The following is an 18,383-nucleotide window of genomic DNA, read 5'->3' as shown; positions in this document are numbered from 1 at the left end:
AAAAAATGTTGAGGTGTTCAAATTGGGTTTTTGAAATCTTTCAACAATTTTTGTGAAAAAAAAAAATGAGGGAGACAGAAATAACCTAGTGCTTAGGGCACTTACCTGGGTTGTGGGAAACCCTGGTTCAAGTCCCTACTCTCCCTGGCCCAGATGAGTGCCCTAACCACCAGGCTATAGAGTTAGTCTCTCTCTGTCTATCTCTACTATTAGAGTTCCATATTGTATAACTAGGTAAATATTCATGGGCAAGAGGTTCTACAGCCCAGTGGTTCTCAACTAGGGGTACATGTACCCCTGGGGGTACTCAGAGGTCTTCTGGGGGTACATCAACTCATCTAGATATTTGCCTAGTTTTACAACAGGCTAGATTAAAAGCACTAGCGAAGTCAGTACAAACTGACAATGACCTGTTTATACTGCTCTATTTACTATACACTGAAATGAAGTATAATATTTCTATTCCAGTCGATTTTATAATTATATAGTCAAAATGAGAAAGTGAGCAATTCCAGTAATAGTGTGCTGTGACACTTGTATTTTTAGGTCTGATTTTGTAAGCAAGTAGTTTTTAAAGTGAGGTGAAACTTGGGGTACACAAGACAAATCAGACTCCTGAAAGGAGTACAGTAGTCTGGGAAGGTTGAGAGCCACTGCTATAGCCTGGTGGTTAGGGCACTCACCTGGGATGCAGGAGATCCAAGTTCAAGTCTCTGCTCTTAATCAGGCAGAACATAGACTTGAACTTTGGCCTCCCAAATCACCGGTGTGTAATCACCAGGCTTGGCTATTATGGTGTGTGGGGATCTCTCTCTGGTTGTGACCAGAATTTCTGCCCTGGACTAGAGAAACCTGTGTGATGAAAGTTTTGTCGAAACGAATGTTCCTGTGAAAAGTTTAGTTTTTGGCAAATGAGTATTTTCTATTGAAAATTTCCCAACCAGCTCTAGTGTTAGCATTCTAAGATTAAATCTGAGGTGAGATTAGTGTCTGACTTCATTTAATTTTTGTTTAAATTAACATAGTCTAGAATGGCAGATTGATTAAAGTGGTTAAATTGTCAATAGAAATTCCTACCATTTAAGCGAAGCACTAATGCTTTGCAGTTGCAGTAATGACGTTAATCTTGATTTGCTTTTTGTTGAAGCACAATGAAATCCAAAAGGAAAATGGATCATCTGGAGAGAACGGCAAATAACTTTCGACAGGAGGTTAGTGTTCTGCAGAACTGAAATGTTTTTCTTTGTGTTATGAAGAGACTGGATAATCCTATTTGATGGTGATTAGGCTTCTTTCTTTTCTATACAAGATTTTGTGCCATTTGTCATTTTTCTTTTTTGCATTTATATTCCGAAGACACTGTTAAAAAAAAACCATGCCTTTTTACGATGTGTGAAACAAAATGATGTTAAAGAATGAATGGCTGTCATTCTTTTTTTGACATGTTTAATCAAGAATTAGTAGTCTCCTAGTTCAGTTTGGATTGTTCTAGTTAAGGAAATCTTAGTCACTTATTATTTGTATTACCATCATTGATACATAGGCTTTTAAGGAACCATGGGATTTCCCCCCAGAGAACATCTTCTAGAGGTATCTGATATGTACAGTAACTCCTCACTTAACAAAACAGCATTAACTGGGACGATGTTATTAGGTCGCTGGTCTATTAGAGAACATGCTCCTTTAATGTCCTGCACTGTTTCCTTATAACATTTGGCTCCCGCTGCTCTGCCCGCCGCTTCTGCCGGGGAGTGGGGTAGGGGCGCGGGGGCTTGCCCTGTTCCGCCCGCCCGGCGCTCCTACCGGGGAGCAGGGGTGGGGGCTTGCCCTGCTTGGAGCGCTGGGCGGAGTGGGGCAAGTCCCCTTGCCCCGACCCTGCTCCCCGGCTGGCACGCCTGGAGTGGGGCAAACCCTCGCGCCCCGACCCTGTTATGCCCCTGTCTCAACCAAGCTTCACAATCAGTGGTGAGTAGAGTATTAAATTGTTTGTTTAAAGTTATTTAAAACTTACTGTACATGTATACAATGTCTTTTGTCTGGTGAAAAAAATTTCCCTGGAATTTAACCCTCCCTGTTTACATTAATTCTTATGGGGAAATTGGATTTGCTTAAAGTTGCATTTTTCAAGAACATAACTAGGATGTTAAGTGAGGAGTTACTGTATTGTGAACTTCCCTACTCTTTGATTTAAGGGGTGAAAGTGCTGCATTTTTAACAGAAATTTTTTCTTCTGTTTGGAATGAATTAGTTTAAATAAGTTAACAAAAGAGTTGCAGATATTTTGAATATAAATAACTTGCTTTCTTCATTAATAAGGTTTCAGTAGTAAAGTGATTCTACATCTTTTTTTGAATTTCAATGCAGCTGGGAAGTGGAGCTGTGTTAAGGGATGGGGATTGGTTAGCTTGAAGAGGGAATGGAGAACTGTGCAGGGCAAGTAAAGAAAGGAGGGTTCAGTGCTGCTACCTCAACTTTCTGGAACATCTGGGAACTTATTTTTTTCCCCATGCTTAATTTATTCTTAGTTGTTACATGTTGTCACTTTATTTCTGACCAGTTAGAATAGGTCCTTTCAAATCTCCTGTTTAGCTGTAAACCCTATGTAGTTAGTAATTGGCTTCCCTCTCCACATTACCTTGCTTGGTTTTTGTAATCCTTTGGAAAGATTAATGGAGGATATTTCTGTGTTGCAGTAATGTGGATGAGTACACTAGTTATCACATACTCAAGGATGAAGCACAAATAGCAAGTGCAAGAAAGACTGGCTGAAACTTTGTCCATCTACAGTGAAATCCAGATGGAAAAAAATGAATGTCTGGGTCTTTTATTCTGCCAAATCTTGATCTGGGCTAGTTGGTTACTCTTATGGATGGTCAGAATCTTCTCTGAAGGTCCTTGATCACCCTACATCAGGGGTAGGCAACCTATGGCACACGTGCCAAAGGTGCCACGCGAACTGATTTTCAGTGGCACTCACACTGCCCGGGTCCTGGTCACCGGTCAGGGGGGCTCTGCATTTTAATTTAATTTTAAATGAAGCTTCTTAAACATTTTAAAAACCTTATTTACTTTACATACAACAATAGTTTAGTTATATATTATAGACTTATAGAAAGAGACCTTCTAAAAACATTAAAGTGTATTACTGGCACACGAAACCTTACATTAGAGTGAATAAATGAAGACTCGGCACACCACTTCTGAAAGGTTGCCAATCCCTGCCCTACATAAAACTTAGTTTTCTGCACCAACTTACTATGGAGTAATAATTAAAATTCCAGTGTTTTGTCAAAAATGTAGGCCAAAGAACAACTCGAGTGGGGGCGGGGGTGGTTAGGAAGGGAAGGGGAGAAGGAATGTCAAAAGAGTGTGCACATTTCCGGCACTAAGAGCATTACATAAGAGAAACATTTAAATAGCCTACCTGACACTTGTCTCGTTAACCAGTATGACTGCATTTCCTTTTTAATATTGTCTATTAAAGTGGAAAAGAAAAGTACACTACTCTAACTTTGTTTTAAGTTGGCAAGTGTCCTGTTGTTTTACTGGACAGTAGACATGTTCAAATGTTGTTTTATGGAGAAATTCATTTCCTGCCATGTGTTTTAAATTAGAGCAAGACTGGTTAAAGTTTCATTTGTTAAATTATTTGATCTTGTACAGATGAGAAATAACACAATCATGTGTTGTAGGAAACATCAGACTGGGAGAGCTAATGTAGTAGATGGCATTAAACATTTTTTAAATGTTTTACAGCCTAGGACATAGACTGGCCTATTTACAAAACTAGTAATTCTGTTTTGCTGAATTTTCAACAACAACTGAAAAAAGTCAGTGGGGAAAGGAGGATGGACAGGTATCATGCAAGTTAGCTGTTAATATTATAAAACAAGAATATGTTTTGATACACATTGCTGACAGTCTGTTTGTATCCCTGTATTATTGAACATTAAGGCCTGGTCTACACTAGGAGGTTATGTCGAATTTAGTAGCGTTATTTCGAATTAACCCTGCACCCGTCCACACAACAAAGCTATTTGTTCGACATAGAGGTCTCTTTAAATTGATTTCTGTACTCCTCCCCAACGAGGGGAGTAGCGCTAAATTCGACACGGCCATGTCGAATTAGGGTTAGTGTGGACGGAATTCGACGCTAATAGCTCCGGGAGCTATCCCACAGTGCACCACTCTGTTGACGCTCTGGACAGCAGTCCGAGCTCGGATGCTCTGACCAGCCACACAGGAAAAGCCCCGGGAAAATTTGAATTCCTTTTCCTGTCTGGCCAGTTTGAATCTCATTTCCTGTTTGGACATCGTGGCGAGCTCAGCAGCACTGGCAACGATGCAGAGCTCTCCAGCAGAGGTGACCATGCAATCCCAGAATAGAAAGAGGGCCCCAGCATGGACTGATCGGGAAGTCTTGGATCTGATTGCTGTGTGGGGCGATGAGTCCGTGCTTTCGGAGCTGCGATCGAAAAGACGGAATGCGAAGATCTACGAGAAGATCTCCAAAGCCATGACGGAGAGATGCAACGCAGTGCCGCGTGAAAATCAAGGAGCTGAGACAAGCCTACCAGAAGACCAAAGTCAAACGGACACTCCGGATCCCAGCCCCAGACATGCCGTTTCTACGAGGCACTGCATTCCATTCTAGGTGCGGCCGCCACCACTATCCCACCACTGTCCGTGGACTCTGACGATGGGGTATTGTCGACGGCCGCTTCCTCGGAGCTGTTCGCGGACGGGGAAGATGAGGAAGGAGATGAGGAGGACGAGGCAGTCGACAGCGCTTTCAACGCTGATTTCCCCGACAGCCAGGATCTCTTCATCACCCTCACGGAGATCCCCTACCAACCCCCCCAAGGCGGTAACCCGGACCGTGAATCAGGGGAAACATCAGTAGGTAAGTGTTTTAAACATTTATTTTGAATAGAATAGGCATGGTATGTTAGCGATGGGTTTTTAATGATTAGTTTGCCCTACGCGCTTAACTTTTTAGTCCTTGCCAGTGCAGCTACTGGAAAAGTCTGTTAACATGTCTGGGGATAGAGTAGAAGTCCTCCTGGGACATCTCCACGAAGCTCTCCTGGAGGTAGTGTGAAAGCCTTTGCATCAGGTTGCTGGGGAGAGCTACCTTATTGCCTCCTCCATGGTAGGAAACTTTTCCGCGCCAGGCTAGCAGCAGGTACTCCGGTATCATTGCCTGGCAAAGCATGGCGGCATACGGCCCTGGTGTTTGCTGGCATTCACGCAGCATGCGGTCTTTCTCTGCCTCCGTAATCCTCATCAGCGTGATATCACTCATGGTGACCTGCTTTGAATTAGGGGAATTTTAGTATGGGGACTGATTGCCTGTTCCTTTAAATAACTGTAACCGGCGGTTTACAGCCATGCGGTGGGGGCGGGGAGGTGAACCGTTCCTGCTGAGCAGTTCGCCGGCAGCGTGCAGGGATCTTTCCCGGGGACAGCCACGTGGTGGGGGCGGGGAGGCGAACAGTTCCTGCTGAGCGGTTCTCCGGCAGCATGCAGGGATCTTTCCCGGGGACAGCCGCGACGGGGGTGGGACAGGGGTAGAGTTCATGCCGGCCGGATCGCCGGCAGCAGGAACTGGCCAACGCTAGGAGCATTGCTTGGAACATGAAAGGAGGGCACTGCTGTAAATTAAGCTTTAAGCAGCCAAAAGTCTATGGCTTACCATGGCCGGCTGCTAGCAGAATTCTGTTGTCCGGCCCCGCTTGTGTGATCTGTACAGCAAGACCCCAGGCACTCAAGGTGAAGACAGAAAATTCGACCTTGTACTGAGTGCACATGTGATAGGTACTGTGCATGGTCTTGTTCACAGAGAAAGACTATATTCATTGTTTGCAAAAATGGATCTTTTTGAGGAATTCACTCCCTTTTTCCCATCCCACAGCTGCGAGTGTCTCCCGAGCTACCCCGGCATCCCCCTCCCAGAGGCTGGCGCAGATCAGGCGCCAAAAGAAAAGGACACGGGACGAGATGTTCTCAGAACTTATGGTCTGTTCCTGAGCCGAGGCGGCACAGCAGACCCAGTGGAGGGAGAACATGTCGCAATACCAGCAATCACACAGCGAACGGGAGGACAGGTGGCGGCAGGAAGACCAGCAGGCGACTCAAATGCTGCTTGGACTAATGAGGGAGCAAACGGACATGCTCCGGCGCCTTGTAGATGTTCTGCAGGACCGGAGGCAGGAGGACAGAGCCCCGCTGCATTCTATCTCTAACCGCCCTCCCCCGCCACAAAGTCCCATCCCCCCCTCACCCAAAGTCCCAAGAAGGAGGGGCGGCAGGGGCCGTGAAAACAGTCACTCCACCCCTGCAGACTGCTCAAATTGCAGAAGGCTCTCATTCCCAAAGATTTGATACGTCCTTTCCTTCCCTCCAAATGCACCTCACCCAAGCCCCCGTCCCAGTTTCATCCCCTAACTGTGTAGTTCTTAATAAAAAATACATTTCTGTTAATTACTGTTTCCGTCATGTTCTTTTAGAGGACAGTGTGTTTGAAGGGGGGGCAGGGGGTTGGTAATTGGAGAGCACAGTCACCTTTACCAGGGTACAGACATGGGGGCAGGTTCAGCAGAAGGTCACACACACATTGCAGTCACTAGGCACACTGGTCAGTCTGGGAGGTGGTTTTCATGTTCTGTGGGGGGGAGGGGAGGGGGCTATGTGAGTTTGTGGCGGGGGAGGGCGGTTACAGATCTTATGCAGCAGTCCTTAGCCTGGATGACAGAGCCACGCAGCAGGGGATCTGTAACAGCCCTCCCCCGCCACAAAGTCACATATCCCCCACACACAGAGTCCCGAAAAGGAGGGGTGGTAGGCTCCGTTGAAACAACCAGTCCACCACTGCGGACCGCTCTAGGAGCAGGAGCCTGTCATTCCTCGAGTTTAGAAGCGTCCTTTCCATCACTACACCCGCTCCCCACCACAGTCTGCGTCCCAGTTTCAACCCTTTACCGCGAAATCCTTAATAAAGAAAACGGTGTTAATGAACAAAGTTTCATTTATTTTATTTTTAAAGGTGTGTTGGAAGGGGGGGAAGGGGGTTGGTAACTGGAGAGGATAGTCAACATTAACTGGGTAAAGAAACGGGGGCAGGTTCAGCTTCTGTTTAAACAAACGTAATAGTCACAGGTTACCCTGGTCACTCTGGAACCTAGCTTTCAAAGCTTCCCGGATGCACAGCGCGTCCCGCTGGGCTCTTCTAATCGCCCGGGTGTCTGGTTGGGCGTAATCAGCAGCCAGGCGATTTGCCTCAACCTCCCACCCCACCATAAACGTCTCCCCCTTGCTCTCATAGAGATTGTGGAGCACACAGCAAGCTGCAATAACAATGGGGATATTGGTTTCGCTGAGATCAGAGCGAGTCAGTAAGCTTCTCCATCTCCCCTTCAGACGTCCAAAAGCACACTCCACCACCATTCTGCACTTGCTCAGCCGGTAGTTGAAGAGTTCTTTTTCAGTGTCCAGGGCGCCTGTATAGGGCTTCATGAGCCAGGGCATTAGCGGGTAGGCTGGGTCCCCGAGGATCACTTTAGGCATCTCCACATCCCCAACAGTTATTTTGTGGTCCGGGAAGTAAATACCTTCCTGCAGCCGTCTAAACAGACCAGAGTTCCTGAAAACGCGAGCGTCATGAACCTTGCCCGGCCATCCAACGTTGATGTTGGTAAAACGTCCCCTATGGTCCACCAGTGCTTGCAGCACCACTGAAAAGTAGCCCTTTCGGTTAATGTACTGGCTGGCCTGGTGGTCCGGTCCCAGGATAGGGATGTGAGTTCCATCTATAGTCCCACCGCAGTTTGGGAATCCCATCTCAGCGAAGCCATCTATGATCACCTGCATGTTTCCCAGGGTCACTACCTTTGAGAGCAGTAGCTCAACGATTGCGTTGGCTACTTGCATCACAGCAACCCCCACGGTAGATTTGCCCACTCCAAATTGATTGGCGACTGACCAGTAGCTGTCTGGCGTTGCAAGCTTCCAGAGGCCACTCGCTTCTGGACAGTCAGGGCTGCTCGCATCCGGGTGTCCTTACGCTTCAGGGCAGGGGACAGCAACTCACAAAGTTCCAGTAAAGTTCCCTTCCGCATCCGAAAGTTTCGCAGCCACTGTGATTCATCCCAGACCTGCAGCACTATGCGGTCCCACCAGTCCGTGCTTGTTTCCCGGGCCCAGAATCGCCATTCCACAGCATCAACATGACCCATTGCCACCATGATGTCCACGGCGCGGGGTCCCGTGCTTTGTGAGAGGTCTGTGCCCCTCTCAGACTTAATGTCCTCACCGTGCTGCCGTAGCCTCCTCGCCCGATTTCTCAGCATCTGCCTCTGAAAAAGGTGGATGATAAGGCGCGAGGTGTTGACAACGGCCATAACTGCAGCGATGATCGCAGCGGGCTCCATGCTCGCGGTGCTGTGGCGTCCGCGCTGTCAATCACCAGAAAAGTGCGCGAACTGATTGCCCGCCGGCGCTTTCACGGAGGGAGGGCGGGAGTGAGGGTTGAATGACGACAGTTACCCAAAACCACCCTCGACACATTTTTTGCCCCAGCAGGCATTGGGGGCTCGACCCAGAATTCCAGTGGGCAGCAGGGACTGCGGGAACTGTGGGATAGCTACCCACAGTGCACCGCTTCCAATGTCGACGCTTGCCCCGTTAGTGTGGACTCACAAAGTCGAATTACTGTTCTTAGTGTGGATACACATGTTCGACTTTGTAATATCGGTTCCACAAATTCGCTTTAAGTAAAATCGAACTACTGTCGTAGTGTAGACATACCCTAATATGATTGTTTTATCCTGTAGATGGATACATTCTTCACGACATGTATCTATCTGCTACCCAGTGCACCAAATGGTGAATTGCATCCTTGCAGCCTCATTGAAGTCCAAGTTGTTGCATAAATGTAGGGCAGAATTTGGTGTAGTGTGTTTGTGGAGAAAGCATTTATGATCCTGCAACAGGATCAACTTGCATGGACCCTGGCCGATTGAAGTCAACAGGTGGAGGGTTCAGCCTCTGGCAACCTCCATTGTAAGATCTGGCCCTTATTTAATATAGTGTTATTCTTCGTAGCTCTTGTCATTTGCCTTTTAGCTGTACTATTTAGTAAGTCAAAACTATGGCTTTCAGGTACCCCACTCCAACCAGAGTCTTTGTTTCCTGCCAGTAAGAAAAATATGCTTGTATAAAAGTTTCCGTCCATTCTCAGTGACATATTGGGCCTTGGGCAAAATGCTGCTATGTCACAAGTGCTCTCATCAAAACATGGAAGTTCATTATTTAACTCACTTTAGTGTTCCGCCATTTATCCGATGATAGAGTAGGACCACTTTCCCAAATGTTAAATATCTCAGGTTTTTGGTTGTTTTAAGAAATCTTATTTTAGGAGGTATTGTGGCGGCTAAAGCATAAACACATACCCCTAGAATGAGATTAGTTTCTTCCAGAACCAGGTATAGATGAGAGTTTGGGCACAGTGAGGCAAGATATATTAAATTAGACATTTACAGCTGGATGGCAAGTGTTCATGGAGGGAAAAAAAAAATCAGAAAAAAACCTGAGGTTTAAAATAGGAAACATAGCATGAAAACAAAATAGTGATATTGGCCATTGAACAACTTTTTAAACTGTAGCTTCCCCCTCCCCCAAGCCTCAGAAGTAGGGCTCAAGATTTCCAAAATATTTTATTACTGACCATGCAAATAATTGATTCACATTATGTCTGTAGATGCCATAATGTAAATGTGTAAATTCATGGCTAAATGCAGGTTAAACTGCATTTTGTACAGTAAGCAGCCCTATGACATGAGGCAAGGGGAAAGATATGCCACTAATGTAGTGGAGATTCCAGTGACCATTGTGGTTAAATTGTGTTTGACTGTCTTAAATGAAAACAAGTAAATATATTAATCTAGAAGTGAAATGTAATTTTTCATTCAGGGCGACTGAAAAAACAGATTTAATTAAATGAAATGACAAGTTTAGGTTTGTTTTTTTTCAGTCATCTTAAATATCCAATTATTTATGTAGAATAAATATTCACTCCAAACTTCTCCCAGTGATACTAGTCAGTTACTGGTCTCCTTTTAAAGGTTGCCTTTGTCAACATTTTTTACATGAAGATTTTCTACCCACTTGTTTTGATGACTTTTTTTGCTCTCAAAAACCAAAAATAAACTAGACTTTACTTTGTTTTGGTCAAAACATTTTTATGTAGCCGGGCCAAGATTTTCAAAAATGACTAGTGATTCTGGGTGCCTGTCTTGACATGGTAAAGGGGCCTGTTTTCCAGTGTGCTCAGTGCCCACTTCATGCAAATAATTCCCCTTTAAGGTATCTTGAATTGGACACCCAAAATCCCTGGTCACTTTTCCCTGAGTCTGGTACTAACCATAGGTCTGTGGATAAATCAGATTTTACACTTTTTGGTAAACTGGAAGGATCACTTGTACAGTTAGAAGTGAACTATTTACAGATAATTATTTCTGTCAGTTACACATTGAAGTTTGCAACAGAGAAACTAAGTGTAACACTATGAAGTAGTAAACTAAAAGTTAAACTTTATTGTGAGGGGAGGAAGGATTATGGGTAAGGAATTGGAACAAGCAATATATAAAGATCACACTGTATTTGTTAAATCCACTAGACCAGGGTTTCTCAGAACAAATTATTTGGTGGTCTCAGAGTGCAGCCACCAACTCTTCCTGGTGGCCGCTCTGACAATTTTTCATAAAACACTTAATTAACTTTAGGAAAAACAAATAAATATGCCCATATACACATCCAAAGCATTGTAATTTATTTATTGGTAGCTAGTAAGTCTGCTGTGAAAAGTGATATTAACAAACATACAAGTATCACTTTTCACAGCAGACTTACTCAGCCCTGGCAAGTTTGTGGACAAATTAGGCCCTGGATTGGGGGTCAGGGGAGATAGTGGGAGCCAGGGAGGCAGCAGGGCTCTAGAGCCCGAAGTCCTGTGGCCGGAGGACAGAGTCCGAAACCATGCAGCCAGAGCCTGGGGCCTGCCGTGGAGCCGAAGCCCAGAGCTGGAGACTGAAGCCCTGCGGCCAGAGCCTGCCTCCACGCTACCCCAGGACTGAAGCCCAAAACCTGAGTCCCACTGCCCCTGGGAAAGTAGGGAACTCACCAGCTGCTCCGCTACTGTTGTGCCCCAGATGTCTCCAGAGGGGGGCAGGGCCCAACCCCTGCTGGCGGCCCCAGAAACCAACACCAAGGTGGTATATCCAGGAGCACCAGAGAGGGGGAAGAGGCCACTGCTTCCCTCCCCCACCCCAATCACAGCCCAGGAGGCTATGGCTGCAAGAAAAGCCCCTGGTGGCTGCATGCGGCCACAGTAGCCGCGTTTGAGAAACGCTGCACTAGAGTGAGGGCAGAATGCTTATTCTGTGAACAGCCACATGATTCCTATTGGGAGATCTCTCCTTCAGAGATACCATTCTGAACAGATCTTAGTTATATTTCTGTTTTCTGTTAGTTGAACAGTTTTACCTAACTAGGTAACCCAGCAGTTTCCAAACAATGGGTCATGATCCCAACTGGGGATCCTGAATGTGGGGAAAATGCCACTTTACAAAATGGCATCCTTCGCACAGTATAATCTTGCATGTACCTTTTGTGCAACGGCACACTGTGTGGAGGATGCCATTTTATGGCACAAATTGGCATCTTCGATGTGCGTGACCTCACACTGTGTCTTCCAAGCTGTCTAGAGTCATGGGAAGCAATACCTCTGAAAATGGGGTCATACAGAGTGTAATGGTCAGTGCTCGTTGGAAGCATCACCTAGTGATTAGGGGTTAGGCCCTTCTTAATGCAGAGAGGGATGGTAGGGGAGCCCAGACCCTCCCACTCCACCAGGCTCTAGCCCAGGGCTTGTAAGGGTTCAGCATTCAGGAGTACCTTACGGCTGCCCTCCCTGGGACCTTTTTTACCACCCACTTTGTTGTCCAAGTTTTGTTCTCTATTGTGAAACAGTAATAGAAAAAGGTACTAACGGTACCTTCATTATGTCTGGGTCCAGCAGATAGGCTCATTGTCTCTAAAAGTTGGCTTCTGCAGCACCCCTCCTCAGGAGCTCGTAGGGTAGCCTTCTCCCTGCTTTGTAAAAAACAAAAAAAAATCCTTTTTGGCTTCCTTTTAAGCTCCACCTCAATCTGGGTCATGCTCTGCAGGTGCGGCTGGGTGGGGTCATCAGAGCACAGAATTGCTCTTTAACCCCTTCAGCTCTAGTGTGAGGTTTCCTATCACACAGAGAAAAAGTTTGGGAACCACTGGTGGTAGCCCCAAATTCACCAAAGATCACCTAACATACAATTTAGCAAGCACAGTAGTAGTCCGATGGAAACTGATGGAACAAGTACCTTGCTGAGTCAGGGCCATAGTGACTGTTTATAGCCATTCCATTTTAGAGATTTTTGGATATCTGAAAAGAGTCTTTATTTTGAAGATTACTTTACGATTTCCACTATCATTCAGTTCACATGTTTGCTGGGTGTGAATGTTGTACATTATAGATGTTCAGTAAAAATAGCCAGATGGGGATAATGTTGCATGTTTGTATCTAGATATATCTTACTTTTTTTTTTAAGTAATCTAGAATGTATATAGTTCAATTTAATCTGGATGAAAATAATTTAAATTTATACACAGGTTTAGATTAACCCTGATTAAAATTTCCAAAAAATCTTGGAGTTGTTGTATACATTTAATGAAGTGTGGTTTTCTGTGTGATTCCATTATTTTTTTTTATTATTTTCCCACTGTGGTGGATATGTGGTAATGTTTTAAAATTATGAAATGCTATAGTTAATGATGCATAACTTCCATGGACGGTCTCAAGCACATTTGCTGAAAATGACACTACTGTAATATAATGATTCATTCTCCTTTCTCTAGGTTATTACTTCAGCAAAAGTGTGTGGCATCACCAATGAATCTGAAACAGTTAAAAGACTTCGCTTGGCTGTCACAAATAAGGATTTTACTTTTAAAGCAGGACAGTGGTAAGATTTCTCTCTGATTTTGTGGGGGGAAATTGCTTACAGAAAGCCCAGGATGATGAAATGTGAAAAGGAAGATACTGGGATAATGATTCTCCATTATTTTTATATAACATACTATTTTAGTCATAAATGCTGTATAAAACAGCTGTTAAATTCAACCTCATAATTGTAAACTGTGTTTTATTAAATACATCCATATTCATACAAATAGAAAAAAAATTAATATTTGCCAGTTTTCATTTTGATTCCTTCAATGATGACCTGTGGTTTATATCCATTAACTTATTGCTCTATGAATCTCTTTACACACTACTTGTATTTCATTACTCTGATAGCTAGCTGCACAATGGAGCAGAGACTGAGTGCTGCAAATGTGAAAGTTAATTTTAATTTGGTTTTACAGTTTTATAATTAAAAAACTCTAAAAAGTTATGTTGACCTTTGACCCCCTAAAATTAGATCTGCTGGGTTAGTTTGGGTAGGTGTATACTTGAAAACAAACCCAATTCACTGCTTAGGCCATTCTGTGGATTAACTGTTGTGACATTTCCCAAGGCTACCCAGGGCTTTAAGGCTCCTTGCTACCACCTGTCTTTAGCATGAAGAATCCTTGTCTGTGCCTTTTGGGGGTCAGCGCCCCAATTCCACTGGCCATGAGCAACGCAAATACTCCCCTCTAAGCCTTGCAAGTCCCGTATTTATTCTACAGGTAGCAATTGGCACACCCCAATCCTCTAGCCCTCTAATCATCTCACTGGAGTGCCCAGCCTCTCATCCGCTGGATGCTTGCAGTGTTCACGGATTTGCTTTTTCCAAAGAAACAGTATACCCCAGTTTACCAATTCCACCTCCTCTGCTGAACGTGGAGCTCTTAGATATATTTATGGTGAAATCAGGAATAAGTTTCTTTAACAAAGCATGGAGATTCAAAGTAATAGCAAATAGAAGTATTGGAAACAAGAATGGTTACATATAAAATAAAACCATAACATGCATGCTAGACCCTAAACATAATTAACAAGTTATTCTCGTGTCTAATTAAGTTTTGCTCACCCAAAAATCCTTGCAGCGATTTATAGCTAGGCTGGCTGTGATCCTCCTTTTATGAGACAAGCATGCTGTCAGCTTGCCTTCTCGGTGAAGGACCTGGGGGTGTCCTTGCATCCCAATATATAACAGACCAATCCTTTGTATTTATTCATAAACCAGAACACCCCCTCACCCAGGTGTTTGTTTCCTACTGGGAATTCCCTCTCTCCTAGATTTTGCAATCTCTTAGTTAGCCTGTGGCTCAGTAGGCAAATAGGCATCCATTGTGAGGTGTACAATACACAGATGACCAGACAAAGTCAGGTGTCTGTTACCTCCTGCCTGAATGGAACATTTCTGAGTTATGTCACCTGCCTGAATTCAAGACCTCAAGAACATAATTTTTAGTATAGATATCTAACTCCTTAAATATTATTTTTGTGTACATTTCACAGTGAGTATGATGACCAGTGGGCTACTGACTCTCAGTAGGGACCTCACATGCCACCCTTCGGTGAACTATTATGCATACATCTGCCGGATACCTGTAAAAACCTATGCACCTCTGTGCCCTCTGGCAGTTGGCACCAAGCAGTCCCTGGGTCACAATTGCTATTTAAACAATGTTACAGTTTTAGGAGTGTTAGAATTTTTCAGAATCAGGAGGAATTCCATGTTTCAATTCAAATAGTATTTTGTAGGATAAGTTACAATCTGGACCTCTCACTCTTGACAGTGAGAGACAAGGTGGATGAGGTAATATCTTTTATTGGGTCAGTTTCTATTGATGACAGAGAGAAGCTTTCAGGCTTACACAGAATTCTTCTTCATGTCCCAGATCTGAAGAGGAGCTCTGTGTAAGCTCGAAAGCTTCTCTCTGTCACCAACAGAAGTTGGTCCAATAAAAGATATTACGTCACCCACCTTGTCTCTCTGATATCCTGGGACCAACACTGCAAACGGCTCACAGTGGTCCTTTAACTTTTTTTTTTTTTTTTAAACTTCCTGTTGGCTTAGTCCAGCTGGAAACTGCTTTTGCTGGAATCAAAGTTTAACTGCTAGGGTGTTAACAGCATGTGTTACCAATGTAGTCTTAATATCCAGACTCTTAAGTTTAGAACCAGAAAAACAAGATGTTGATTGCAATAATTTTTGTTTGTGGAGCATTTTGTTGCAGTTTTTGCACGTGTGGAATGACGCATATTAAATTCTTGCTTGCCAGTTCTTCAAAAAACACATTTACCCATCAAAAATGTTTTAGCAATTATCACTCTGAAAAATGAAAGCTTTAATTATAATTACTCTTTTCATATTCTTTTTCCTTGAAAGTATTCTAAGGCTGTTTTTTGGCATGTCAACTTCTCTGTACTGGAAGCTATAAACCGTGGTCATGTTTTCTGAGGAATAGTGCCAAGAATAAACAATTTCCTGAATAGAAAAGCCTAACATGTCAGTGAGATGCCAGAGCTAAAGTTTGTCTTCATAGTATTAACACAGAAAATGGAGCTTTCATAATCTTGGTTTACATAAGCAAAAAAAGTTGATTTGTTGTCCCAGGATCTAATAGACTTCTGTTGTCTATCAAGTTACAAGTAATAATTAAAATGAACAAGAAGAGATTTGTTGCTGTAATAAGGAATTTTTGAATTTGATAGATTGTGCATGCATATGTTTGTTTCTAAGTATCATGAAGGGCTGAAGGACAAAGGACCAGTAACTTTAAGCTCATCTTAATACTTCTAACTTCTTATTCCAGCAACTGTTGGATATTTATCTCTTTTCTGAAACTTTGGCTTTAAAAACTTTAACAGACAAAGGAGGATATGTGACTGAGACATACCTATAAGTTTACAAATTCTCTTTCCTCTTTTTAAATGCAGCATCTTCCCTTATCTTGGCTTCCCCTTGTTGGATATATATGTTTTTCTAGAATTACTCCACTTAAACCGTCACCAGTAGTGTATTACTTTGAAAGTCCTCCCATGTCATCTCACATCCTGTTAAAGTAAGGCAAGCCTTCAGAAGCAGAAGTCAGTTCAAGATATTATATTACAGCATAGTATGTAGCCCATTAAAACTTCTGCTGTCCATAGTGAGCTAAGTTTAAAAAATTATGTATTTTTAAAAAAAGGTACACACTTGCGTAAGTAATATTTTAGAAGGTTAAATCTTTACTGAAAATTCATGCTTTTTAATAATTTTTGTTTGAATTTGGTGTGATCTCAAACAGGGTTTTAAGAAACTAGTAATTTCCCCTGTCCATAACCAGAATACTTATTTTGGCATGATTGTGGACCGTGATTTGTGGTTTAAGTGCCCTCCATCCTAGTCTGAGCATTCCAGTTTATTCCTTTCCTGTAGAGGGTGGTACAGAGCTTTAGTATCCTCAGTTGAGGTGTTCTTTGGTACAGTAAATATTGCAGCGCAGAATTGAATCACCTTTACTCAACTTCCCAGTCTAATTACTTAGAGCCTGTTTACCAGAGGTGCTGAGTACCTCCATTTGTGCTGACAGCTCCATTTGAAGGCAATGGGAGCGGCAGGCTCTGAGGACATCTGAAAGTCAGGCCCTTAATTTCTCTAGATTAGGCAGTCTCCTCAGGCCTCCTGTCCTGTAAAACAATGTTTCTCAGCCTTTTCAGGTTGGCAACCCAAAAATGTCATGACCTCCTTACATTTACTATAAAAGAGTAAAAAATGTGTTAATGATAAGTCTATGTAACTTGTGTGTGTTTTTGAGAGATTGATGGAGAATACTTCTCTCTGAAGGGTAAGGGTGTGCTGGGAGTGGAGGAGAAAGATTTTCTGTGCTTTAGATAATAACATTGCCAGTGCCTTGCCCCCTAGCGTTACCCCCAGCTGCCGTTCATAATCTCTTTTGGGATCACAACCCACCAGCTGAAAACACTGCTTAAAAACATCCATGCGATAGAAGCTAAGCCACACTCCTCCTACCATCCTCATTTAACTAGCCAACTTAATGACTCATTGTGCATTATCTGGGGCTATTAAAGAAGCTGACAGACATAATTTTGATCAGAACTGAATATTTACTTTACAGCATTTTGTGCGGGGTGTCATCTCAGGCCTTAATTGACTAATTCGTCATTCTCCCATATTTAGCAGTCTTTACCACAGTGCTCAGTTCACAGAGAGAGCAGCCCAACTGACCTTAACATAAAATTATAATAGAAGTCAGAATTTTGGTATTTGCAGCAGAAAAGTGGGAATATTCTTGACTGCTTAAATATTAAGGCAGCTCTCTTTAGGAGTTTGAAAAGCACCAGTAGAAGATTCTGAGTTAAGACCTGATTTTCAGAGATGATGGAACACAGCAACTCCCATTGACCTTGATTGATGCTCATCACTTCTGAAAATTACCCCTAGCTTTCTGAAGTTATTTAAACTGAACTATGAGGTATCTGTCTTTCATTTGTGAGTGCAGCTGGATGAAAATGGAAGACAAAGAATTTTAATGTTGAGCATTGAATTTGACTTTTAGCTGCTCTGAAAGTAACATGACCATATTTTGCAATACAATGTGAAACACATTTACTAAGACTCCAAATATTTTTAGTAGGCTTCTTATATTATTTGATACATTGTTGTTCTATAGCTTTACTAGCATCATTTGGGAATGATCCACATGCACGGAGAACCCCCGATGGCAAAGGCTTGTCTTGTAACTTGCCAGCCACTGATATACCTAGCCTTTTACAACATGTTAATTTCTGAACTTTAAGTTCTTAAGTGTGTGTTCTAAATTTAATTTAGACCAGGGGTGTCAAACACGCGGCCCGCGGGCCGCATGTGGCCCTCGGGGTGATTTTCTGCGGCCCGCGAGCCCCTCGCAGTCCCCCCGCCCTCCCCCAGTGTTTACCAGAGCGGCGGCCGGACGTGCACCGGGAGCAGGGCAGGCTCCCTGCCTCCCTGCCCTGCCCTGCACAGCTCCGGGAAGAGGCTGGAACGTGGGGAAGGGGGGGCAGATGGGCTGTGTGTGGCTGTTGCTTTAGGCAGCTCCCCCAGCAGCTCCCATTGGCTGGGAACGGGGAACCGCGGCCAGTGGGAGCTGCTGGAGGCGGTGCCTCAAGCAACAGAAACACACAGCCCCTCCGCCTCCCCTTCCCCACGTTCCAGCCTCTTGCGGGGGCAGGGCAGGCAGGCAGGCAGGGAGCCTGCCCTGTCCCCGGTACGCGCTGGGCCAGATCCTGCCCCCCGAAACCCTCCTGCAGCCGAACCTGCTTCCCTGAGCCCCCTGCTGCACCCTGCACCCCGACCCCCTGCCCTGAACCCCCGCCT

General features: G+C 44.0%; 1 protein-coding gene across 2 annotated transcripts in view; it reads left to right on the top strand.

The window, feature by feature from the left end:
• OXNAD1 (oxidoreductase NAD binding domain containing 1) overlaps positions 1-18,383 on the top strand; it is a 38,022-nt gene that overhangs the window by 5,371 nt on the left and 14,268 nt on the right. For both annotated transcript variants that reach the window (XM_065399565.1, XM_065399564.1), the window contains exons 3-4: positions 1,148-1,211; positions 12,949-13,055. In XM_065399565.1, coding sequence (XP_065255637.1) covers positions 1,148-1,211; positions 12,949-13,055 — 171 coding nt within the window. The remainder of the gene's footprint in view (positions 1-1,147; positions 1,212-12,948; positions 13,056-18,383) is intronic.

The sequence above is a fragment of the Emys orbicularis genome, chromosome 2, assembly GCF_028017835.1.
Source record: "Emys orbicularis isolate rEmyOrb1 chromosome 2, rEmyOrb1.hap1, whole genome shotgun sequence".
NCBI lineage: Eukaryota > Metazoa > Chordata > Testudines > Emydidae > Emys > Emys orbicularis.
The sequence above is the reverse complement of the archived record's forward strand: the minus strand, read 5'-3'. Positions and strand labels throughout refer to the sequence as shown.